Genomic DNA, 24,540 nt, shown 5'->3' with positions numbered 1-24,540 from the left:
GAATCTGGAGAGGTCTCATTATCAACCTTTGACCTATCGGTTTCCAACACGTTGGGTTGAAACCTAATAGTGCTAACAGGTGGTCACAAGGTACCTAGGAACTTAGGGCCCCAGATGTGCCCTCGCTCGCTCTTTCCTTGATTCTGTTCTGGGGGGTTTTTCAGGTAGAATAAACAAACCCCAGCCGCAAGAGCCAGGTCGCCTCCCCTGACTACTCCGTAGGGGGGAAATTTGAACAACGCAAGAGTCACTAACAGTGCAATATTGTCTCAGACCGCGTTGTAAAGTCGGTGTAGTCGCCTTGGCAAAGATTGGACTGCGAGCTACATGGAAAACAACTCAGGTAGATATATTTTTGATACTAGACGAATAAAATTCGGCTGTGGTTGCTTCTTGCCCAAGTTGTCTGAGGTCTCGCCCGTCCCACCCAACTAACTCCGAAACATTGAACTGGAGCGGCCGTTAGAGAACACCTTACCCACCCGAGGTACGGATGTCATTTCGAGGCACACGGAACTTCTTTCGACCCGTTGAATGGAGTCCGCTCGATATCTCTGTACTAACCCCTCTGCAGCTGGCGAGTTGAGCGTAACGGATACCGCGCCTGGGGTGACGTTAACACCCGTCTGCCTAGAACGATAAGTGGATTGTTAAACGCCGGAAGGAACTGTGGACGGGGAGGTGGATTAAAGAGGGGAGACAAATTTGGAAAGACCAACCCGCCATTGATGCAAGGCACGGGTGTTCTGGGCGTCTTGCTCTTGCTCCAGGAGTCTAGGCCGGAGATACGTAATTGGGGGCCACATTACTAAATCCCGTAAGATACAGTAGCTCAAAAGCGCGGGGATGTAAGTCGACATGAATTACGGTGTATTATAACGCCCTGTCAGTCTGGTTGCTTCCACACACCAAGTCCGAAATGTCCACCGGTACTCCTCCAACATCGTCCGGCGGCCGGACTTCCCAACCCGAGCGTCACCAAAGCACATACCATTGTACAATTGGGGAGCCCGCTGTCGCCCGGGCCCAGGCTGGCCTTCCAAATATGGGGAAAAAAGATAAAACAAGCACCGATGCGCCTCGGCCTTGGGCTCGGACAAGCACCTGCCTTTCGAATTTTGAATTGCGTTCCTTCCACGGGCTTTGCGCAGCCGGCCGGATGAAACTCACTGATATATTTCGCCGTCTCGTCTCTCATTTCCTCCCCTCCCGTTCCCACATAGAGACCAAAGAGGCCATCGTCCACCAGTCTGCTCCTCAATCGCCCACTTCGTCGGCTTTCACGTTCCAAAAACAATCCCAAAACACAACTACCACAGACCGAGTCAAAATGCCTGGCGTTACCAGTAATACCGGCTCTGGGAGCAAGTACGACCAGATCCCGGGTCCTCTCGGGCTGGCGTCGGCTTCGCTTGCTGGCAAGGTTGCTCTCGTGACCGGAGCTGGTACGTACCATCTGACAGAATATTATACTCATTTCCTCTCTTTCCCAAACCGGTAGTCCAAAATCTGGTTCTGGGGAGCTGGTGTTGTGGAACATGGGCACGTTGGCACCCCTGTCGGACGAGCCGGTACATTTCCCCAACTGAATGTCCGGCCGCAGCAGCGGCAACCCCACTGCCCAAGTCCGTATCAGTTTTGTTTTCTTTTTCTCAAATAAATGCAGAGTGGGGGCCAAGTGGCAAAATGTATTCGGGTTCCGTTTACAAATGAAATTTCAATGCTTCTCGGGCCGTGTTTGGGTATGATGGTCACTAACTTCACCAGGGCGCGGCATCGGCCGGGAGATGGCTCTGGAGCTGGGACGTCGTGGTGCCAAGGTCATTGTCAACTACGCCAACAGCGACTCGTCCGCGCAGGAGGTGGTCAACCTGATCAAGAAGAGCGGGTCTGACGCAGCGGCCATCAAGGCCAACGTGGCCAATGTTGACGAAATTGTGCGCCTCTTCCAGGAGGCTCGCAAGACCTTTGGCAAGCTCGATGTGGTGTGCTCCAACAGCGGCATTGTGTCGTTTGGACACGTCAAGGATGTCACCCCCGAAGAGTTCGACCGGGTCTTCAACGTCAACACCCGTGGCCAGTTCTTTGTGGCCCGTGAGGCGTACAAGCACCTCGAGGTTGGCGGGCGCCTGATCCTCATGGGGTCCATCACCGGGCAGGCCAAGGCTGTCCCGCGCCACGCCGTGTACTCAGCCAGCAAGGGCGCCATCGAGACCTTTGTGCGCTGCATGGCTGTTGGTAAGTGGTTGCCTGACATCTGATACGAGGACATTCGCTAACAGGTATCAGACTTTGGCGACAAGAAGATCACCGTCAACGCTGTTGCCCCTGGTGGCATCAAGACGGACATGTATCACGCCGTGTGCCGCGAGTACATTCCCAATGGCGAGAAGCTCGACGACGAGGGTGTGGATGAGGTATGCATAGCCGGTGTTTCTCGTTATTGTACGACATGAGCTAATTGACTGTTGCAGTATGCCGCTGGCTGGTCTCCCCTTCACCGCGTTGGTCTGCCCATCGACATTGCTCGTGTGGTCTGCTTCCTGGCGTCTCAGGACGGAGAGTGGATCAACGGCAAGGTCCTCGGCATTGACGGTGCTGCTTGCATGTAAACGCACGTTGTGTCTATTGGAGTGGGCCTGTCATTGAGTAGTGGGCTTGTCTTTACATTGTGATTAGTACCTGGGGAGATGCAATAGTGGAAACGACATTAAGGATAGAGGTAAATAGGCCAGGGTAACCGAGTAACAAAGAAAGTCACCAAACGGAAATACCAAGGTTTTGAGAAATGGCCCTCTTTTTTGACTGTGTGTGCGGCGGGCCCAATTGATAAACGAGCTCCTGTTGAAGGGAGCCGCCCCAAGAGTCCTCAGCGGGCCGAGGAACGGGGGCAAGAAGTGAACCAGAAACATAATACAACGTCTATTCCATCAACGCATTACAACAACATTGGACCGCTGAGATCGGCATTAATCCGTCTTTCCCCGGCTTCGCCACTACCTCTCCTGGATCGCCTGTCGATGTAGACAAACATCCAGCATCCTCATCGCTACCTCCTTTCCGCTTTGATCGATCAACCTCGACTCGATTCCTCACACTTTCCAACTACATCCATCCCATCCTATCCTTCTCCCTCTGCTTCGTCTTCCATCCGTCCACCCGTCCACCCGTCCACCCGTCCACCCTTTTTCTCTCTCCTCCTATTCTCTTCCCAACAACCCCGCTCCCCCAGCCCCGAAGAAACAAAAAAGCTTAACCCATTCCTATAAAAGGAAGAAAGGATCCCTTACAAAAACATAACAACAAACCCAACAACCACAGCACACACACTCATCCCCAAAACCCTCGCCGCACCAAGGCCCCCCGCAGCCATACCTGCTGCACCCCCCGTGACGATAGGCACGCTGGGGCCTGTGGTGGTACCGTTCGCGTAGTACGGAGGCGGAGGCGGAGGGGGGAAGTGACCTCCGTTGCCGTTCCCGTTTCCGTGACCATTGCCGTTACCGCTTCCGGTGCCGGAACCAGTGCCCGAGCCACTACCACTGCCCGAGCCGATGGGGGTAGTGGTCGTCGAAGGCTGGGCGATGGTAGTAAGACTGATAGGCGGAACAGGAGGGAAGCTAGTTGGGACCGGAGGAGGAGGAGGAGGGGGAGGAGGGGTGCCGGGGGTTGGGAGGAGAGAGGGGGTGGTTGTGGATGTTCTGGTTGTGGTTGATGTTGTGGTGAGGGTTGTGAGAGAGGAGGGGAGGGTGAATACTGGGGGGTTACCCGGGTTGGGGTTCGGGTTCCCGCCGGGGTGGTTGTTGCCCGGGTTGGGATCAGGGCTGGGGCTGGGATTCGGGTTGGGAGTCGGGTTCGGGTCCGGAGTGATGGTTGAGGTGGAGGTGGTGGAGGTGGTGGAAGTGGTGGTCTCGCTGGCCGGGGGAGGCGAGGGAGTGTTTGTCTCGCTGGCTGGGGGAGGAGGCGGAGGAGGGGGAGTGTTGTCCCCGTTGCCGTTGCCATTACCATTCCCGTTGCCATTCCCATTGCCATCACCGTGACCATCACCATGACCGTGACCGTTGCCGTTTCCGTTCCCGTGACCATTACCATCCCCATGACCATGGCCATCGCCGTGACCGTGACCGTGACCGTGACCGTGACCGTGGTCATCACCCGAGTTGTTGCCCTCGCCAGGGTAGCCCGGGCCGTTGTTGTCATCATCACCCGGCTGGGAACCGTTGTCGGTAGGCGGAGTCGGCAGGTTGGGGGGCGTGTTGGTGGTGCTAGAGCTGCTGGTAGTCGTGGTCGTGGCGTCCGTAGGCGGCCAGACCGGGGGAGGAGAAGTAGTGGTCTCCGCGGTGGAAGTGGTCGAAGTCGACTCAGGGGTCGAGGTCGTCGAGTCCGCCGAAGTGGTGCTCGACTCCGCGGGAGGGTCCGTCGGATCCGGCAACCACGTCGGGTCCGGCTGGCCCGGCGTCTCGATAGGAACATCCCCGGACCCATCTCCAGGACCGGGAGGAGTAGGCTCCGCACCGATACCGCCGTCTGAGGTCGTCGAGGTCTGTGGGGGGTTCGGGCCGTGGCCGTGACCCGGGCCGCCTGGCCAGCCTACACCGCCGTCGTTGTCGCCCTGGCAGTTCTCGCCAAAGGGGCAGCAGGTATCCTGGCCGCCATCGCCGATGATGCACTCGGCTTGGGAGGGGCAGCCGCCGGACTGCGAGGGGCAGCAGTTGTAGTCGAGGGGGATGCAGCCGCGGCCGCACTCCCGCATACCCTTGTTTTGGCAGGCCTCAGAGCCGATGCCGACGCCGATGCCGATGGTTTGCCCGGGGGGCTCGAGAGTAGGGGCGAAGCCGCGTGTGGCGAGCACCAGGGAGGGCAGGGCGCCCAAGAGGATAAATTTGTGCATTTTCGTGTATGTGTGATTTTGTATTTATTATTTTAAAATAAAAAAAGAATGTGGTTTTTTGCTTGATGTTCTTTCTGTGAGGGCCAAAAAGAGTGTAAGTGTCCCGAAGGACGGTAAAAGAGTGACTGACGCCGAAAGAGAGAACGCCGTGGAGAGATGGTGAGGTTGTCGAAAGACAGAAACTCGGTGAGAGAGAGGGATGAAATATCTCGACAACAACTTCAGCCCTGCCAGGCTGGCGGTCCAGGTTTTGTCTGGGCGGCCGCGCACCGCTGGCATCAAAATCATCAAAAAGAAATCGACAGAATACGACGCTCTCACCCACAACCCGCCCACATTACCAGGGGGTCTCGCATGGCCCGGTGAAGGGCCACTGGGGGTGTCGCCTGTGATCGGCCAAATCACGCCGTTGGCAGCGTTGTTTGTGGGTTGGTTCCTGAGAACGCCTGCCGACCCCTGAGTTCGCTCGTGGGCCAGACGGTTGGATCTGCAAGGCACACCAACCATTTGCAACCAAACTTGAACCAAACTGGACATCGCCAAGCCATGTTTGCTTGTGGGAAATGTCGGTGCTGTTGGGTCAAGCTCGCCAAGTGTGCGCAGAGTCACTTTCTTGCAGGTCGGCAGCCCCGGTCGAGCGCGGTGTTTCGGAAAGGCCGCGGAGAGATTGTCCCCGATTTCCCAAATTCCCCGTCATGGTGCGGTCGACTGGATCTGCGCCAGTGTTGGGTGACATGGGTGATTCAGACGTGGACTGGGAACACAAGCCCATGTTCTGTAGGGGTTCTAGCGTACACTACACGAGACTTCTGGGGCAAGACAAGAGGCGGAAACCCGCCGTTGTCAACGGTTCCTCGGCACAGGATGTGGAAGAAAGGGGAGAAGGTGGAAGGCGTGAAGTTGGCGTCTTCGATCAGGGATGCACGTGAGTGGGTCACAACCCGAACCCTGAAATAAGCTCCTCACAGTGCTTACGTGCCAGGGGCGGCCCGCCTGGCACAGCGAGCCCAGCAGCGAAAGCAAACCAGCCCGTCAAACCCCTGTCGTCTGTCATCTCGCGCGGGACGCCCCACTGTAGCAACCCCTGCAACACCCTAAAGTTCACCCGATTCTCACTTCTCCTTGCGCACCTCGAGCCCACTTCCCCCGAAAGCGACAGGCCCGAGCAATTGTTTCTTCTTCCCAACAAGGCACAACAAACTCGGCAAGGAGGGCGACGGTCACATTTGCCGTGTCCCCACCCGGTTGAAGTTGAACATGGAAAAAGCCAAAAATAACATTTCCGCCCACCAACAACACCCCGACCCTGACGCGGATCCGATCCGCTTGATGGTCATCGGGGATTCCATCTCCCACGGCCGCGAAGGCGACTGGACATGGCGGTATCGCATCTGGCAATGGCTCGTCCGCGACGAAGGGCTCCCCAACGTCCGTTTCGTCGGGCCCTACAAAGGCACCGTGCCCCCCGACGAGGCGCACCCTCCACGCCCGCCTCGATGCCCGGACGACCCGGCCGAGCTACCCGCGCCGCTGCGGACTGACGGTGGGTACGCAGCGGGCGCCGAGGCGGATTTCCTGGATAACTCGGACCACTTCGCGGCGAGTGGACAGCAAGTCTGCCAGGCGAAAGACCTTGTGAAGGCGCAGGTGGCGGTGTATCAGCCGGATGTGTGTCTGGTCCAGCTCGGGTTTAATGACCTCGGCTGGCGGATGTGTGGGCCTCTCGTGGCGCTGACGGATATGAAGTGTTTGGTGGACGAGGTGAGGGCGGCGAAGCCGGATGTGAAGTTGGCTATTGCCGATATCCCGCAGCGGACGGATCTTCCGGGGAGAGAGGACTTGCCGGTGGATACTAGGGTTTACAATAGCATGCTGGCGCAGGTGATTCCTTACTGGAGCACGCCCAAGTCACCGATTGCGCTGGTGCGGTTTTGTGATAACTATTCTTGTGAGTTTCGTCCCCGCGTAGAATCGTCAGCACAGTCTAATATGTGTAGGTGGCGGATCTAAATCGGATGCTGCATATGATGGGCTTCATCCTAACGCCCTGGGGGACTACGAGCTCGCCCAGGCCTTCTCGCGGACATTGGTGTCAGCCTTTAGCATCGGTCGCAGTTCTCTCGTGATTCCTAAACACATACCCCCCCGACCTCTGAGCACGCCGGCAGGGTTGAAGGCTATCTCTACGCCAGGCGGGATTGTCGTCAAGTGGGAACCCGTCTATGGCGCTCTGGGGTACTGCCTTCAGCGCAGGTTGGCTGGTGAACGCGACTGGACGACCAATGAGTTAAACTGCACCACGTACTACTGGCCCCCACAGCGGAAAGGCGAAGTGATCGAGTGTCGAGTACGCAGCAACGGTGGTGATTCCGTCCACTCGCCCTGGAGTGACATCGCTTCGGCCGTGGCGAAGCCAGAGACAGCATCCCCGCCGAGCAATATCATCACTCACGCAACCGCAGACGGGTTTGCTATTTCCTGGGACACCCCCCGACGTCCGTATGCCGGCGAGATTGACCGATATGGGATCCTGTACTTTGATGGAGACCAGCCCGGCGCGTTTCCCAGCCTCGTGGGCGCGCGAGGAAACAAGACTAAACTCACCGGTCTCGTACCCGGCCACCGGTACTTCATCAACATGTCGACCTGGACCACCGCTGGGGAAGGGCGCTACGCATCCGCCCACGCTGTGATTGTGGGCAAGGGGAAACCGCAGACACCAACCCCTGTGCGTGCGAAAGCGCTCGATGCGCAGAATCTCGAGCTGAGTTGTCCCGAGGTCGATGGTGCGGCCGGGTACTCGATCTGGATCCGGGGACACGGCCATCTCGAACTGCGAGTACCCCCGAAAAAGACGGCAGAGACAACGCCCGCTAGACAGGAGAAGGGATCATCGCTCGAGCCAAGCATGGTCACCATTGCCATCTGGGCATCGCCGTCGATTTGGGACTACGAGTACGCCATCAGCGCGTATAACGGCGACGACGAGTCGGATCAGTCGAATTGGGTGTTTCCCCCACGGCTGGATTCTGTGGATGTCTCGTTGACTCAGGGCGATGCCATTCACGTCCAGGTCCGCTACGGATGAAGCTTCTGAAGAATCACGGTTCCGTGGTTTTTACAACTGGCTAGTTGCCTTAGCTACCTGCCTATGAGCTCTTCTTCCGGTACACGTCGCCGGTCTGCTCAATCTCATACGCGGCATCCTTGCCCCTGTCCTCGGCCTCGAGCTTCCTGACCAGCGGCAGCACATCGCGCCCAAACTGCTCCACCTCCTCTTCATAATGCAGGAAAGCCGTCAGCACAAGATTGACGCCCAGGCTCTTGAGCAGCACAATCCGCTCGGCCACCTGCTCCTTGGTCCCGATCAACTTGGTCTTGAACCCGTCATTGTACTGCACGAGATCATTAAACGTGCTGGTCGCCCACATGCCCGTCTTGTTAGCCGTGCTGGCGCCCGCGTTCTTGACCTCCCCCGCAAACGCATTCACCGCCTCAGCGTCCGCCTTCCCCTGAATCTCCTGCAACACCCGCACCGCCTCCTCCTCCGTCTCGCGCACAATCACAAACCCATTCACCGCAAACCTCACATGCTCCCCACGGCCCACCGCCCTCGCTCGCGCCTTCACATCCTCAATCTGCGCCCTGAACCCTTCCAGATCATTCCCGTTCATAAAATACCAATCCGCCACCTCCGCCCCATTCCGCCTCGCATCATCACTATTCCCCCCCTGGAAAATCTCCGGATGCGGCTGCTGCACCGGCTTCGGACTCAACTTATACCCGCGGAACCGATAAAAGTCCCCCGCAAACGTGAACCCTTCCTCCGGATCCGCCGTCCAGATCCCCCGCAAACACTGCATAAACTCGTTCGATCGCCGGTACCGTTCCGCATGATCCAACCACCACTCCCCAATCGCCGTGAACTCCCCCTTAAACCACCCAGACACAATATTCACCGCCACCCGGCCCTCGGTATAGTTATCAATACTCGCGATCTGCTTCGCCACCACGGCCGGGTTCCATGGGCCCGGGAGGATCGCCGCGATCACTTTCAGTTTGCTGGTGCCGTGGAGGAGAGCCTGGGAGAAAGAGACGGACTCGTGCTGGTGGGAGGCGCCGTAGGAGGCGGTGAAGCGGATTTGGGTCAGGGCGTATTCGAAGCCGGCGGATTCGGCGGCGCGGGCGTAGCGTAGGTTGGAGGGGAGGTCCCAGGAGGTGCGTTGGGGGATTTTGGAGATGACGAGCCCGCCGGAGACGTTGGGGACCCAGTAACTGCAGGAGAGATGGTTGTTAGTTGGGGGGAATGTGGATGAGAAAGGGGGGATGGAGTAGAGGGGGGCTGGAGTTGACATACGCAAACCGGAGACGGTCAGGGTCGCTGTTGAGTTGGGAGGGATCTGTGTTGGCCATTTTGGTTTTTACCTAGCTCTTTCGCGCGTGACGATAATTGTCTAATATCTCAACTTAGTGTTTTGACTCCGTTGTATGTATCTGTTTCTCACACGTAGGCAACGTAGATATCACCGAAAGCTAGACATAAGCTCCTTAATATTCCCCCACTTCTTATCCCCTTTAACATTCCCCCCCTTTAACATTCCCCCCCTTTTCCATCCCCCCTCCTTCGGACCGACCCCCGGTGCAAGGGCAAGTTAATTCTCAACTAAGGAGTTGACGTCAACAACCCACAAGCCACACGCTACAGATGCATACCTCCATCCCGCTCTCCCGCCCGCTCTCTTTCCCATCTACGCCATCACGCAGCTCAATGATGCCATTTATCTCCGATCTTGCTCCGGCCGATGATCGGTTGGCTGGCTGCCGATAGGTTGGTTGGCTTCTTCCGGTAGTTAACCCACATCTCATAGGTACATACGAGGTACATAGGTACATGGAGAGTACAAGTTTTCTTGTGCCCACCTTGGCTGCCCGCTCTCAGCTACTTTTCTTTAGGTAACGGGGGTGAAAAGATTTGTCAAGGATCGTATGAGGTGGGTTTTGTGAGATGGTATCGTGGGGGATATGGAGCTTGAGGCTGGTGGGGGGGTTAGTTGGTGGCCATGGTGGGGAGCTGCTGTGATCCGTGTAGAGGGATCACGCAATTTTTTGGGAGGTTTTCTTGGGGATTGGATACTTCTGATTCGGGCTTCGTAGTTTTCCTTCACCTTGACCCTTCTTTTGGGTTTCACGATCATTTTGTATAAGGATATAAATAATCTAAACTTACCTTGCCCATAAATGTGTTTTGTCAGAAAAGTGAAGAAAAAGAGCGTGGTTTCTGGAGTGAGTGTCGTTGACGTGAGGTAGAAACCAAGGTGTTCCTGAATTGTGCATTTCCCTTTCCGGAACAAAACTGACCTCGTCCGGTGGGGCATCCGCGATGGCGTCTTCCCACCTCCCCACGACGCGACAACCATACTATGTATGTGGGATGCGGGATCTACCTCGCCAAGGCAAACCATTCCATGTGATAGCTCCTGGGCTACCCCTCCTCCCTTTTACCTTGCTGGCCTTACTATTAGTCAATGAACCCCTCCTTTCCTGTCTTCAACACCATCTTGGAGCTCTTATGCAAGAATCTGAGCAGCCAATGCGCGTCTGTTGAAATGGACTCATTGCTCTAGTAGTTTGCGTCATGGGCGGGAGTGGTATGTCGGTTGACAACCTTTTGCATTGGCAGTACCGGGCTCGCCAATCGTAGGGGGTTGTGAGGTCACGAGGAATGGGGGTCGCGTCTCATCGCTGAGGCGCGATCAGCTCATGGGGTTGAGGAGGACGATCTTAGGAGATAGATGGATGGGTGGGCTGGCGCGGGGTTGATGTGGGCTGGCTAGCGTAGGGCTAGCTAGATAGCTGCCGATGAGAGATACGTCGGTTCATGCTTGCTTGCTTGCATGTTGGCTGGAGCTGAACATCCTACGTCTGAGCCGGGCCTGCTTCCGGGCGAATGGACCGGTGGTCGGCGATCTTGGTGGTGACATCGTCGTGGCGTTGTGCGCAATGTCTTTGCATTCTTGCGACGGATCGGTCAGGAGGAGAAGCGGGGAGATGGTGACCGTATATGAGGATCTTGTGGTACACTTTACTTCCCATCCCGGGTTATACCAGTGAACCACGGGACTACAATATCGAAACTCAAGGATCGGTTTTAAATACCCAACCCTTATATTGCCACAGTCACGTCCCATAGCAAGACGCCACCATGGCCACCCAAACGGTCCCAGTTACCAAACCCGCCGCACCCCCAGCTTCAGACCCGGCCGTGTACCAGGAGTACGAAGCCAAATGGTCGACCTACCCAACCGACGCCGACGGCTGGCTGCAGCGCGCGCGGGATGTCGCGACGGTGCTCTCCGCCGACGCAGCCGTGCGCGAAAAGGCCAACAAGTCGCCCAAGGCCGAGGTTGCGCTACTCAAGCACTCTGGCCTGCTGCGCCTGCTTGGGCCCAAGAAGTACGGCGGCGGCGAACAGCCGTGGAGTGTGGGGTATAAAGCGATTCGGGAGGTTGCAAAGGGGGATGGGTACGTCCCCTCGAGATGAGATTGACCCTTACTGGTTGTGAAGACTGGCGGACGCTGACATCTCGGTACGTTAAAGGTCGATTGGTATGCTCCTCGGCTACCACCTGTTGTGGTCTCGTACCGGGCATGTCGTGGGCAACGATGACCAAGCCGACCGCCTGCAGAAACTCATCATCGAGAACAACTACTACGTCGGCGGTGCTGTCAACCCACGCGACAGTGATCTCAAGATCACATATGACGACGACAAGATCACGTACAACGGGTTCAAGAACTTCACCACGGGCGCGGCCGTGTCGGACCTGATCGTGCTCGAGGGCGCTGTCGATGGCCGCCCGCCCGAGGAGCACATCTTTGCCATTGTGCCGACGGCGCAGGCTGGCATCGTGTTCAGTTACAACTGGGATAACATTGGCCTGCGGTTGACCGAGTCCGGGGCAGCCAAGATTGAGAATGTGTCGGCGCCGTGGGCGGATGCGCTAGGTTGGGATGTCGCGACGAAGAAGCCAGACCCGGCTGTTTTGGGGATCGCGTTCCCTGCGCTGCTACTACCGAGGTACGTACATGTACATCCCGGGGAAGCGTGAGTGGAGCGGCTTGCTGACAACCGTATAGCATCCAGCTGGTCTTCAGCAACTTCTACATCGGCATCGCCCAGGGTGCGTTGGAGTTTGCTAAGCAATACACCACCGCCCACACCCGCGCATGGCCGTTCGGCGGAGATGTAAGTCAACCCTTTGCTCTCCTGGTGCCATGAACCCGTCTAACCCCGGAGCAGCCCAAGGAATCCGCCACGGAGGAATTCCACATCTTGTCGACCTATGGTAACTTCTTCGCGCACCTGAGAGCTGCCGAGACGCTCGCGGACCGGGCCGGAGCCGAAGCAGACAAGCTCTACGAGAAATACGGGAACCAGCGGGCCGGGTTAACGTTGCAAGAGCGCGGCGACTGGGCCGAGTGGGTAGCCAGCGTCAAGGTGGTGGCCACCGACACGGGCCTGCGGGTAACCTCGGGGGTGTTCGAGGTGACGGGCGCGCGGGCGACGGCAAGCAAGGTCGGGCTGGACCGGTTCTGGCGTGACCTGCGGACACACACGCTGCATGACCCCGTCGCGTACAAGAACCGCGAGCTGGGCAAGTACTTTGTGCTCGGTCAAGCGCCGGACCCGACGTGGTATACATAGACGGGACTTGTAGTCGCCTTGCCTCACGAGCGGGACATCCGGGATTTATCTTTGCCAGCGAATAAGAAGAACATTATTTGACTTGTTTGTTGTTTGTTGGGTCGCAAGTGCCGGAAAATACAAGTCCGGCCGTCGTTTTTCCGATGTTGATGTGGCTGATAAAAATTGATCTTAATCGAATCATGCTTAACTGCACAGTAAGCGGGAAACATGTGTAAAAGTGGGCCCAACGAGCTCGGCCCTGATTATGGATGTCATGCTTCAGCAGTTTCCACGCGATTTTGCATTGGGCTCTGCAAGTATCGTCCACGTTGCAGCCCAATTCTTGGAGAAAAGGAAAGGGGAACGCCAATTCGGAGACCGAAGAATGATGGAAAATGCACGTCGGCTGTGGGCAAAGTGGCCCAAGCGTCCCGAATAACGGGCGGGAACAAAACCAATGAGAACACCAGGAAGGTGGATCCCGACGGCAGGAAGTCCTGTGCGAGGCCCCCTGACATGCCTGGCCGGCGCCTGCCCAGAGAGTGGCACATGGAATGGCCAGGCGGTCGACCAGGGGCTGCGAGGGCTGGATCCAGCTGGAATCAACCTCCCGCCATCATTCCTTCATCACGTTCTCACAACACCGTGACGAACCTCAGTACCATCGTCCATCTCTCCCGGAGACAGCCGTTACGACAATAGATATTTCTTTTCTCCCTCTTCCTGTCTGCCACCCAGGTCTCCTTGTAATTGTAGCATTATTTGCGTTCGACGAGGTTTATTGTACGGTGAAGGTTTCCTTCGTTCTCCGATCGACGGCTTTGCGAATGTCATCCCCCCCAGCAGTATCGCAGTCAGCACACAACCCGTGCTCGTGGCTCAGACAACTCGGTAGCCTCGTGGCCCAGACCTCGCACAGGTGTTTCTCGCCAACACAGTCAATGCTTCTAGGCTCCGCGTTGTCTCGAGCCGCGTCTCGGAGTACCTGCTTCTTGCCTGTCCCCTCCCCACGAGCCAGCCCACTTTACGTCGCTGCGTCACCCCCACTTCCCAGTCGAGAATCGCTCCCCACTCGCTCCCAGCTAATCATTCCGACCCCGCCAGATCCTTAACGTTAGACATCGAGATACCCGTCCGCTTGTGCGAACAATTTCAACATTTTCACCGTCGCTAGACTAGCCAAGACAACAACAGCTCCACGACCTCGCCTCGTCCGCCCCGTGCCCCATTTTTCGCTTCACGCCGCGACGCCGCCTGTGCGTTTCCCAACCTTTACCGCCACGAGTCATCCGCCTGCGCATGCGATTGCTCGAGACCAACGAAATTTCTCGAAACCCCAACGTCACGGCTTCTCGCCGGCGTTTTCTTAGCACCGGTGCCGTGACATAGCATAGGCTCATCGGCCGTCGCCCACCATGTTTTGGAGATTTGGCGGTTACGCCAGTGTCTCCACCATCGACACGATTCTCGACCGCGAGAGCTTCGAGCTCGAGCAACTTCTCGACGAGAGCGATTTGGTGCAGGAACTGAAGCAGCATAATGCGAGACTTGTAGAGTACCTGCGGGACCCGCAAGTTCTTGAGAAACTGCTCAAGTATGTGGTTGCTCCCAAACTCGAACCTGTCGCCTCGCCCGACGACGAAGAGGAAGATGAGGAGACGAAGGGGAAAAACGTGTTCCGCTCGTCCACCATATCTCAAAATTCCTCTAAGGCAGGCGAGACAACTCCGGACGACGTCGAAAAGAAGCGGAATCGATACGCGTTTGTGTCTACTGAGATCCTCTCTTCGGAAACATGGTCGATATACGACGCGCTCATGGAGTGCAAGCCATTGCTCCGGGAGTTCTGGCAGTTCCTGAAGCGCGATACCCCACTCGACCCCCTCCAAGCGAGTTACTTCACGAAAGTCAACGAGTCGCTGTTCGACAAGAAGACGGAGGAGATGGTAGAACTGTTAAAAGGCATGGAAGGTGCCGTGGCGGACATCTTACGACATGTGGATTGCCCCATGATCATGGATCTCTTGCTGAAAATCATCAGCCTAGAGCGTGCCGAGAGTGGGCAGGGAATTGTCGAGGTACGTTGTAACAGGGACTGGGTAATTACGAGACGAGCTGGAACTGACAAGATTTATGGTATAGTGGCTCTACACGCAAGATGTCATGATGTCTCTCATTTCTTTCCTCGGCCCGGAACATAGCTGGGCGACTCAAACCTCGGCAGCGGACTTTATCAAGGCTATCATCACAGTCTCGGCGAACGCTTCTCAGAACGAGCAAACCTGCATTGGGCCTAATGAGTTGACCCGGCAGCTTGTCTCCGAGCCGTGCGTCGAGCAGCTCATCAAGTACATGTTGAGCGGGGGGAATCCACTGACCTGCGGCGTCGGTATCATCATCGAAGTTATCCGGAAGAACAACTCGGATTATGACCCGGAAGGCGTCGATATCAACGCCGCTCCATCCAGCCGAGATCCCATCTACCTAGGAACCCTCCTCCGATTGTTCGCCCAGCACGTCCCTGACTTTGTCAACTTGATCCTCAACGTCCCAGCCAAGAAGCAACATTTTTCTTCCACCTTTGGCGAGAAGATCGAGCCCCTCGGTTTCGACCGGTTCAAGACTTGCGAGCTCATGGCAGAACTCTTACACTGCAGCAATATGATGCTACTGAATGAGAATGGCGCAGAAGATCTGATTGCTGCTCGCGACACTCAACGCCATCGGCTCCGGGCCGAGGGTCAACTGCTCCCTATCAGCGGCATCGAAGCTGCTTCGGGCGAAGACCTTTCGATGCGAGCTTCCGAGGCATCCTCTCCCGAACAAGGACGCAAATTGGAGGTCATGAACGTCTCTGCGGATGATGACGGGTTTGAGGAGGTGTCCCATACAGCGGACGAGGAAAACACGCATGGGGTCCTGGAACTTCCCGACGCTCCCACGCACCTGCCTACTTCGTCTCTACTGGGCAAGGACGACGATGACTTTGTGGACGAGCCGCTTAGTTCCCCCACGCTCAACGTCCGCGAGCCCGCGGGTAACGACACGGAATTGAAACCCCCGTTCGAAGATGCGGACCTCATGGTCGCGCCACTCTCGCCCTCGAAGAAGGCGGCACAGCCCGTACCAAAGACCGACACCGACAAGGGGGTCGCAAGTGAACCAGTCCCGCAAGAGACGAGCGCCAGCCCAGAAACGGAGCCAGCCGCCCCTGTGACGAACGAGGGTGAACCATCCAAACCCGAGCCAGTTTCCGAATTAACGACTGAGACCGAGAAACTTGAGACCGAGAAACCTGAGATCGAGAAGCCTGAGACCGAGAAGCTTGATACGGAGAAACCTGATACCGAGAAGCTAAAGACGGAGCTCTCAACGATTACACTAGAGGATAAACCTCACGTCAGTGATGTCAGTGACACGTTGTCACCGCATCCAGAAGACACTCCGGCTCCGCTGTTTTCGAAAGATGTGTCGCCCCAAGAGGCACCGCAGCCACCAGCTCAGCAAAGTGTGGACACGGTCATTGCGGACGCCCCGGCACAACCTTCCGTCACAGTTTCGGAAGTCGAACAATCCGAGACGTCCAGCTCACCACCGGCTCAAGAAACTGGGGACGTCTCCACCGTTGTGGCCGGCGACGCTCAGCCCTCTGCCGAAGCCAAGACACAGCCCAAGCCTGTTGTCGGAGACTACCTCAAGATGCAGTTTGTCGAGCACGGCGTGGTCCCGACAATCCTCGGTTTCTTTTTCCGGTATCCGTGGAACAACTTCCTACACAACGTGGTGTACGATATCGTGCAACAAGTGTTCAACGGGCCAATGGACAGGGGATACAACCCGATGCTCGCCATCAGTCTTTTTGAGGCAGCCGATATCACCAACCAAATTATCAACGGCCAGACTGCTAGTGAAAAATCACAGACCGAAAACAAGACGCGCATGGGCTACATGGGCCACCTCACACTGATTGCGGAGGAAGTCGTCAAGTTTACAGAGCGTCACCCCCCCGAGCTTCTTAGCGACATAGTCCTGGAGAAGGTGATGGCCCAGGATTGGGTGAACTACGTTGAGGGCGCCCTCGCGGAGACGCGCGAGCGGGATAACGCCATCCTTGGTGGCGTGCGCCCAGAGGTGGCGATGAACCGTGCCACCGGGCCAGGCTTGATGGCTAGCGGCTTCTCCGGGCTGAGTTCTATTGGTCTCGGCGGCGGAGGCTCTAATGCGCTCGCCGAAGCTGGACTGACGGGCGGGTCGGAAACGATGGAGGGTTCTGGAGTTTCTTCGATGAACCAGTTCGCTATTAGCTCTGGCGCGCTCATGAGCGGGTTCGGCAGCTCCAGTGACGAAGACGAGGACGAGGACCAGGACAACGAGGAGGATATCAATAGCGAGGTTAGTGGCGGCTTTTCCTTTGTCGAGATGCTTGGCGGTCACGACGCCGATTTAGCCGTGGATCAGTTTGCGTCGGGGGGAGATTGGTATACTGGTGACGTTCAGAGCGGCACCCGTTTTCATGGCTCAGACTACGATGAATGTTGTGGTGGTTGGGAGGAGTTAGATCCCGATCCAGGCCCGCGCCCTATTGCGGCCTCCTCCAGTCCCATGGGGATGAGCCTCACAGGGGTAATGGGCCGGTTGATGAGAGTCCTGCCCCAGAGTCACGCACCTTACCCGCCCTCGATGGAGGGCAAGACAGCGATGCTTTCCTTTTTAGCACAGGCAGCGGATAACCAATAGCCGTGGCTTCTCAATATGTCTCGGGCTTTGGCTTCGCGGAAAGAGCGTTGCTCATGGAAGAAGTGCTGTGGTGCCGTGGCTTGTTTCCTTTGTTCTCCCAGTTGTTGATGCCCAGTGGGCAGCTTCCCCTGAAGATTCAGACCCCCTCCTTCCACGGACAATCCGGTTCCCTTATTTTGGCCTTGGTATTTCCTAGGATGTACTTGCCGTGTTGTTCTTAACGTTTTCTTGCGCCTGTTCATCCAACACCTTCCAGACCACTCGTAACTAACTAATTGTACTACCCATAGTTCCGAGCATACACCGATCCCCTCAACTCTCACGGCGGCTCCATGAGTCCGCCATCTATTCCACCCCCTCCACCACCGCCTCCTCCTCTCAACGTCCCCCCGTCTCGAGCCCGTCTCCAGTTGGCGGCGCGCCTGGCCATGAACAAGCGCAACGCTGCTGCGGCCGCGAATTCCAACGGCGAACAGGAAGGCAGCTCTCCTCCAACCGGCGACGACGACGCGACAGCCTCAGGTTCTTTCAACCTCCCCAGCTCTTCACGTGGTGAACGTCTACGGAACCCCTTTGCCGACTACGAAGACGATGACGAAGACAACTCGGGTAGCGGGAGCGATGATGGCGACGGAGAAAGAGTGGAAGGCGGTGGCCGGTTGGGAGGGGGCACCGGGGCTTGGGATCGTGGGTCCTGGTGGCGAGATGTTGTTCGAGGCGCACAACGTCGGGGAGGCGGTGAGCGCGATGGCCAGGAAGAGATTGAGCGATTCGGCGATGGACGAGACGACGACAGCAGCGACGATGAAGGCGGGAGACGGTTGACAGGAGAGGAAGACGACATCGAGGACGAGGAGTTTGGCGACTTTGCCATGCCCGAAGTGGAGGAGCGCGTCACGGTGTCAGGAATCGATCCCGCGCGGGAGAGCATCCTGGTCAAGCCCATGGCCCTGCATCCGACCGCGTCCAACATCAAGACGACCGGGATCAGCCCCTTCAGCAGCCTCTGGCCGTTCTCGCGGGAGAAGAAGGATGACGAATCGTCTTCAGCGGCCGCCCAGGGCGACGGCTCGAACGCCAGCACACCGACGGGGCCAGCGCCGATCTCGGAAGAGCCGGTGGAGCTGACCAAGGAGGAGGAGACGATGATCAGCGAGGATGGGAAGAAGATTGATCGGGCTGTGGAGGCCAAGCGGCGGACCAGCATTGAGGATCCGGACGAGGACGAGGTGGATGTGGGCGAGGAGATTATTGTGCATCGGGCGCCGAGTGTCCGCTAGAGACGGGTCGCCGCGGCTTCGTGGGAGGAGAGAAGATATCAATGATGATTATGGCAGGGGGGCCTAGTTACGGATGCACATGACATGATGAGCTGGCTATATACGATGTTGCTTAAGGGGGTGGAAACATGTAGGGTAAATGGATGGATGGTGTTCATGAGACGACTCATCGGACGTGTATCTGTACTTGTAGTCTAGGTTTGCTATCGATGTTTTCTGCCTTGGTATACCGTCTAGGGGTTCTGGGTGTCTTGATGGTTGGGCGCTCATTGACGGCATCAGATTCGGCCGATTCGTGGAGATCGCATCCCCTCATCAAGGTAGAAGCCAACCTCGCCCAGGAGAACGAACAGCTTGCTAACTAACCATCACGATTTAGAAGTCTCATTCGTTGTGGTCCCAAATGCTAACCCCTGAATGACATTTCAAGGGACGAGATACTTTCAAGAAGTCCATGATAGAGTTGGCCAATAGTACATCGCTCAACCAGCTACAGTCCTCCAACAGCACAAACAGGGTTCGGGTACAAAGTACATTACCCCGTTTGCCCGTCATAGATCATTTATCGTTTTACCCCCGCATCAATCACCCCCAGCCCACTCAAGCAATAAATCCGTTCCATGGAACGGCGGGTGCAGATCTCGGTGCCGGGTAAAATCCCCGTGGCATGCTTGGCTGGGCATGGGTCCCTTTCGTCCCGAACGGTTCCCGAATGGTTCCTGGATGGTTCCCTACTACCGCAGTCGCCAATGCCGAGATTGTTGGGTTATGTTTGCCGAGGGTTTTGCCGTTGTTTCAGGGTGACTAACTTGTGGGATGTGGGAAGGATATGTGGTATCTGGAAAGGATAATGGTTGGTGACCGCCCGGCTGGTGAGGACCGGTTGTGGGTGATCTTTGCTGTTTATTTGCGGTTGGATATTGGTGTTTGGGAGGAGGGTTGATATCGGGGTTGAGGAATGTCCACGTTACCCAGGGAGTGTGACTGCAAATTCCCTGGTGAGTTACTACCGCGGGTCGCGATCTGGATACAAATTCGACTGCACCCCGAAACAGTCAGTACCTCGTCATCGCCGTTTGCCATACTTGATTATTGCTCGTTAACTCGGCAAGACACAGCCATCAATCATGACGACCCTCAGACATCGCAAACTCCCAGGGGGGGTTCAAAACCATGACCATGGCACCCAAAAGGACGAAACTGACACCATGGACCAAAGCAAAGAGGTTATTCTCAAAGAACGTCCGCCGATGCTGGACATGTTGACGTACGCCACATACATGTATGGGTTGAAAGCCATGCTGAGCCCGATGCTTTGGTTGAGGGAGTGGAGTGAAGCTCGGAATCCCCCTGAGGGGTGCCCGGATGTGGTCAAGACGTATCCGTGTCGGCCGAGTTTGCCTATTCGGTGGGTGTCCTTTTTTCTTCTTCTTTTCCTGTGTTTCTTTTCTTCTCTGGAAGGGATGAACGGGCACATTCCCCTTCAACTACAGCGCAGACTAACAGACCCAACCAGTGTCTTCCTCCCCGCCTCCTACGCCCGCGCAAACAAGAACACACCCCCAACCGACCTCCCCCCCCTCCCAACCCTCTTCACAATCCACGGAGGCGGCTTCTGCATCGGCCACCAGCGCGACGACGACGAATGGAACCGCGCCTTCGCCAACTCCCACACCGTCCTCGTCATCTCCCTCAACTATCGCAAAGCCCCCGCCCACCCCTTTCCCACGGCCCTTTATGATCTCGAAGCCCTCTACCTCGCTGCCCTCGACGACCCTACCCTTCCCATCGACCGCCGCCCGGTCCCATCCCCCCCATCCAACAAAGCCACAGGGAGAGCAGGAAAAAAAAGAACACGCACCGCCCTCCTAGGCTTCTCAGCAGGCGCCAACCTATCCCTCTCTCTCTCCCTCCTCCCCTCTGTCCAAACCCACCCCCTGGGCCTCCCCCTCGCCGCCCTCTCCATCTACGGCCACCTCGACCTAACCTACCCCCCGTCCCAAAAACTCCCCAACCGCCCCTACAAACCCTCTCCTCACCTCCCCTTACCGCGCGGCACCCCCCGCAATCATGACGTGTTGTTGGGTCTGGCGGAGGCGTTTGAATGGGCTTATGTACCGTATGGAACGGATTTGGGGGATCCGTTGGTTAGTCCCGGCGCTTCCGCACCGCCGGCGTCGTCGAGTGGGAAAGGGAAAGAGGAGAGGGGGGGATTGCCGCCGTTTGTGGGGGTTGTGGGGGCCGAGTTGGATATGCTGGCGCATGAGGGGTGGAGGTTGGCGTGTAGGTTGTCGAGAGAGAGGAACGGGAAGAGGGTGGTGCCGGATAGGGAGAGTGGGGAGGTGAGGTGGAGGGTTTGTGGGAGTGTTAAGGGTCAGGGAGGGACCGACCAAGGGGGGGAGGGGGATAGAGGGGGGAAGGCTGGATTGGCGGCGATGGCGAGTCGGAGGGGGGAGTTGGTTGGGTTGGGGCCGGGGCAGGAGGATGAGAGGTTTGCGTTTGAGGAGGAGTGGGGTGGGGAGGATGGAGAGGAGAGAGGGGGGGTCAAGTGGTTGTTGGTGCCGGATGTGATGCATGGGTTTGATAATGTGCATATTCGTTCGGTTGTTGGGGGGATGGAGACGATGAGGGATGCGGAGCTGAAGACGAAGGCGTATATGAAGGAGATTGGGAGGTGGTTGAAGGAGGTTGTGTGGAGGGTTTAAGTCATGATAGCATCACACGCCGGGTATAGGGTCGTAACTTTACATCTTGTTCAAACTTGCGTACATCTGTTACGGTTGTGACTGTGTGTTTTATGTGCGCAACTCTTGGTTCCACTGGACAGTTCAAACCACCCTCCTCTTCTAGGGTGTTACGGAGTGGTCAGTTGCGCCCACTCCCGTGGCAATATCTTTCCTTCATTCCATCATCACAAAGGCCACTATTATTTCAAATCATTTTCCTTTGCTTTTCCTACGATCTTTCCCCTTCTCCTTGTGGACCGCGCAGTTCACCCTACTGTGTGTGTATGACTTACACAAAAGTGGACCACTGACATCACAAGATAAACCCCTCATTCGACCCCGCACCGTAACAACCAAAAAATCCCCTTGTGGTGTAGTTGGCTATCACGTTCGGCTGTAAATGCGTTTATTGATACCGAAAGGTCACCGGCTCGATTCCGGTCGAGGGGACTTCACTTTTGCACTTTTTTTACGCCCCCTATTTTCACAACACATCAACCACAGGACCAGGAATTCCCGAATTTGCAACGATAAAATAATACCATGTCCAAAAGATTCAAAATATCCAAACCATCAAGCTCTATTTTAGGGTATCTATCGTTGCGCCTCCCTCTTCTTCACATCCCCATCATGAACCGATGCCCGCGACCACTTGGACGCAGCACGTATCCGTTTCCCATAGGCAAAAAACACAAACGGCACGGGTATCAACAACACAGAAAACCCCGCAGGAATCGACGAACCCGGGCCGACACCCAGGTTGTGAAACATGGGACCCACCACCAGCGGAAACGCGCAGGCAAAACACGACCTGAGAAACGTGTTGGCAGCCACGGCCGAAGCGGCATACGTCGTAAACGTATCGACGAGGTAGTTCAGAGCAGCCTGGAAAATGGTGAAAAAGCCGGTTCCCATCATCACCAAGGCGATGCACGGCACGATCCAATGGACATGCGGCTCTGCCGTCCATCCGACAAGAAACTGGCCGCTGGCGAACAGCACAGATCCCAGCATCATAGGCGGCAGCCGCCGCTCGGGGACGGCTCTATTCCCGGCCGCGTGATACGCCTTGTTGTAGAGAAGCTGGTTGTACACGTTGGCTGCACAGCCAAAGACGGTGCCGATAAAAATGCCCACGAAGGGGAAGGTCGAGGCGAGAGGGGACCAACCGCGGACCTCGCCAAAGATGATGGGGATGGAACCGAGTTGCATGTACAGGATGCCGTAGCAGAAACTCGCGTAGAGGGCCACAAGAAAGCAGATCGGGGTGCAGAGCAACTGGATCGGACGCACCAGGAACTTGCGGGCTAGTTCGGCGACACTCACGTCCCACTCCTCAAACTTGGTGTGCAACGCCCAGTTGCCGCTCTCGATGCGTAAGCGCCGGGCTTTGTAAATGAGCAGCTGTGGGGGGTAGCTCTCGTCGATGAAGATGAGAGCTACCAATAAGACGACGCCCTGGATGATACCGGTCAAGTATTCGGTCCAACGCCATCCTAGGTCGGGCTGAACAACAAGGGCCGTCGAGGCGATAGGGCCTGTCCGTAGGTTAGTATGTATTGTAGCGAAGCGGCAAGTATCTCCATCACCCCCAAACACGTACCTAGCGACGGACCGGACACAACGGCCATAGCATAGCCGGCTATCGCAATACCCCTCTCGGCAGGACCGTACAGATCTCCCATAACCCCTCCAGTATTCGTCACGGGAGCGCTAGCGAAAAAGCCCCCCCAAAACCGCGTCACCATGAGCGTCTGAAAGTCCTTGCTGGTGGCACTAGCAAAACTAAAGCACATCGCCACAAACATAGGCACAAACACCGCCACCCTCCTTCCATACACCTCGCTCAACGGCGCCCACAGTAACGGGCCCACCCCAAAGCCAACCAAAAACAACGACGTCCCCAACACCGAGACCTGTGTACCGACCCCAAATTCCGCCGCGATCTGCGCCGTGCCTGGCGCGTAGCACGACGACGCCCACGTTGCGCTCATCGTGACAAGCCCGTACAGAAACGTCGTCACAATCTTTTTGCGCAGCGGCCAGTTGAGTGGCTTGTAAGGGTCGTCCGGCCCGTCGAAGTCGACCAGTTGTTCCGCCGTCGTCGGGACATGGGTGAGGGGATGCGTGAAGGTGGGCGGGCCCGGCGTGGGCCGCGAGCGTATGCGCGAGAGGATGGTGGTGGTGCGCCGGGAGAGCGTATTGCCCAGGCCGGCTCCTGTTCCGGGCTCAATGCGGGATCCGGTGCCGGTGCCTGCTGCCCCGCTGCATGTCGGACGGGTGCCGCCGGCAGAATTACTCGCAACAGTGGTCACGGTGCTGGCTGAACGCACGGTATTGGTGGTACGGGTGCGCGAGAGGCGCATGTCGAGCTGCGTGGGGCGGTGGCCATCATAATCGCCGTTGATGTGGGCCTCGGCATCTGAGTCGTCGTCGGTGTCGTCCTCGTCCTCGTCCTCGTCACTAGAGCTGGGGATGGGACTGACGTGTTCCTCCTTTTCCTTGTCAACCGATATTGGGGAGTCACGTTCGCCATATTGCCGTGGTTGGGATGAGGAACCCGTACTATCGGATTGTTGACAGGGCGGGTCCAACGGTTTGCGGACGTCGGAGGGTTCGGTCATGGCGAATGATGTGCATGTCGGCCACGACACGCGGGCCGGGAAGTGTCGCACATTTGAGACATGGGGATAAACGTCCTATTTAATGCGAGGGAATCCAGAATTCTTGCGGGGCCAACATGGTGTGATTTTTCAAGGTTCCGTGTGACCCTTCGCTAACTCCGGTTTTCGGTGCGTCCCGGGCCACGACGTCATGGCGAAACCCGGCAGGAACAATGCGGCAGGAACCAGTGCCCACATATCAAACCAGGTCGACTTGCCTTGTTCGGACAAGCTCTTTCCCGGAAATACACATCCAACGTTGGGGAAAGTGCAGCGAGAGCCTATCTCGAGCTTGTCTACGGATTAAAAGTGGCTCTGGCCAGGCTTGAATGCAAGCATTATCTCGAATTCCGAGCGGCTTTATCCCTTCGCCGAGCCAGGCACTCCGTCCGTATCAGCTTCTCCGGGGAAGTTTTCCGGAGCCGAGCCAAGGACCGGGTGCCGTCGCCAAGCCTAAGCACAGCATCGGGATTCCTCAGCATCACAAAGCTGTTGTAAAGAAATTCTTGTGTTTCTCCTTTCCACAAAATCGGTGGACTATTGCTGACTAAGCTTA

The 24,540-nt window shown here is 56.8% G+C and overlaps 8 protein-coding genes and 1 non-coding gene across 9 annotated transcripts; 6 read left to right on the top strand and 3 right to left on the bottom strand.

The window, feature by feature from the left end:
- Positions 1 to 1,159: 1,159 nt before the first annotated feature.
- C8A04DRAFT_39444 (Trihydroxynaphthalene reductase) lies at positions 1,160 to 2,612 on the top strand (the record flags this gene model as incomplete). Its single annotated transcript, XM_062784594.1, has 4 exons — positions 1,160 to 1,445; positions 1,768 to 2,238; positions 2,290 to 2,417; positions 2,475 to 2,612. 4 exons carry the CDS (start codon positions 1,160 to 1,162, stop codon positions 2,610 to 2,612), a joined length of 1,023 nt encoding a protein of 340 aa, XP_062634382.1.
- Positions 2,613 to 3,286: 674 nt separating this feature from the next.
- On the bottom strand, positions 3,287 to 4,891 carry C8A04DRAFT_31446 (uncharacterized protein; the record flags this gene model as incomplete). Its single annotated transcript, XM_062781755.1, has 1 exon — positions 3,287 to 4,891. The coding sequence occupies one exon, from the start codon at positions 4,889 to 4,891 to the stop codon at positions 3,287 to 3,289; it is 1,605 nt and encodes a 534-aa protein (XP_062634381.1).
- Positions 4,892 to 6,220: 1,329 nt separating this feature from the next.
- C8A04DRAFT_39443 (carbohydrate esterase) lies at positions 6,221 to 7,979 on the top strand (the record flags this gene model as incomplete). The annotated part of the gene is made up of 2 exons (XM_062784593.1): positions 6,221 to 6,839; positions 6,889 to 7,979. The coding sequence occupies 2 exons, from the start codon at positions 6,221 to 6,223 to the stop codon at positions 7,977 to 7,979; spliced, it is 1,710 nt and encodes a 569-aa protein (XP_062634380.1).
- A 61-nt stretch (positions 7,980 to 8,040) lies between these two features.
- On the bottom strand, positions 8,041 to 9,304 carry C8A04DRAFT_39442 (luciferase-like domain-containing protein; the record flags this gene model as incomplete). Its single annotated transcript, XM_062784592.1, has 2 exons — positions 8,041 to 9,166; positions 9,249 to 9,304. The coding sequence occupies 2 exons, from the start codon at positions 9,302 to 9,304 to the stop codon at positions 8,041 to 8,043; spliced, it is 1,182 nt and encodes a 393-aa protein (XP_062634379.1).
- A 1,789-nt stretch (positions 9,305 to 11,093) lies between these two features.
- Positions 11,094 to 12,596, top strand: C8A04DRAFT_39441 (acyl-CoA dehydrogenase/oxidase; the record flags this gene model as incomplete). Its single annotated transcript, XM_062784591.1, has 4 exons — positions 11,094 to 11,413; positions 11,490 to 11,969; positions 12,029 to 12,137; positions 12,192 to 12,596. 4 exons carry the CDS (start codon positions 11,094 to 11,096, stop codon positions 12,594 to 12,596), a joined length of 1,314 nt encoding a protein of 437 aa, XP_062634378.1.
- Positions 12,597 to 13,993: 1,397 nt separating this feature from the next.
- On the top strand, positions 13,994 to 18,595 carry C8A04DRAFT_39440 (SIT4 phosphatase-associated protein-domain-containing protein; the record flags this gene model as incomplete). Its single annotated transcript, XM_062784590.1, has 3 exons — positions 13,994 to 14,656; positions 14,721 to 16,970; positions 17,606 to 18,595. 3 exons carry the CDS (start codon positions 13,994 to 13,996, stop codon positions 18,593 to 18,595), a joined length of 3,903 nt encoding a protein of 1,300 aa, XP_062634377.1.
- A 1,208-nt stretch (positions 18,596 to 19,803) lies between these two features.
- C8A04DRAFT_14427 (Alpha/Beta hydrolase protein) lies at positions 19,804 to 21,300 on the top strand (the record flags this gene model as incomplete). The annotated part of the gene is made up of 3 exons (XM_062778092.1): positions 19,804 to 20,003; positions 20,112 to 20,961; positions 21,016 to 21,300. 3 exons carry the CDS (start codon positions 19,804 to 19,806, stop codon positions 21,298 to 21,300), a joined length of 1,335 nt encoding a protein of 444 aa, XP_062634376.1.
- A 383-nt stretch (positions 21,301 to 21,683) lies between these two features.
- C8A04DRAFT_t119 lies at positions 21,684 to 21,771 on the top strand. The gene has a single exon. It is a non-coding gene; the product is annotated as a tRNA-Tyr (tRNA).
- A 144-nt stretch (positions 21,772 to 21,915) lies between these two features.
- Positions 21,916 to 23,945, bottom strand: C8A04DRAFT_31440 (major facilitator superfamily domain-containing protein; the record flags this gene model as incomplete). The annotated part of the gene is made up of 2 exons (XM_062781754.1): positions 21,916 to 22,859; positions 22,925 to 23,945. 2 exons carry the CDS (start codon positions 23,943 to 23,945, stop codon positions 21,916 to 21,918), a joined length of 1,965 nt encoding a protein of 654 aa, XP_062634375.1.
- Between the last annotated feature and the right edge of the window lie 595 nt (positions 23,946 to 24,540).

This window comes from Dichotomopilus funicola, assembly GCF_033296635.1.
Source record: "Dichotomopilus funicola strain CBS 141.50 unplaced genomic scaffold C8A04scaffold_66, whole genome shotgun sequence".
NCBI classification, from domain to species: Eukaryota; Fungi; Ascomycota; class Sordariomycetes; order Sordariales; family Chaetomiaceae; genus Dichotomopilus; species Dichotomopilus funicola.
The sequence above is the reverse complement of the archived record's forward strand: the minus strand, read 5'-3'. Positions and strand labels throughout refer to the sequence as shown.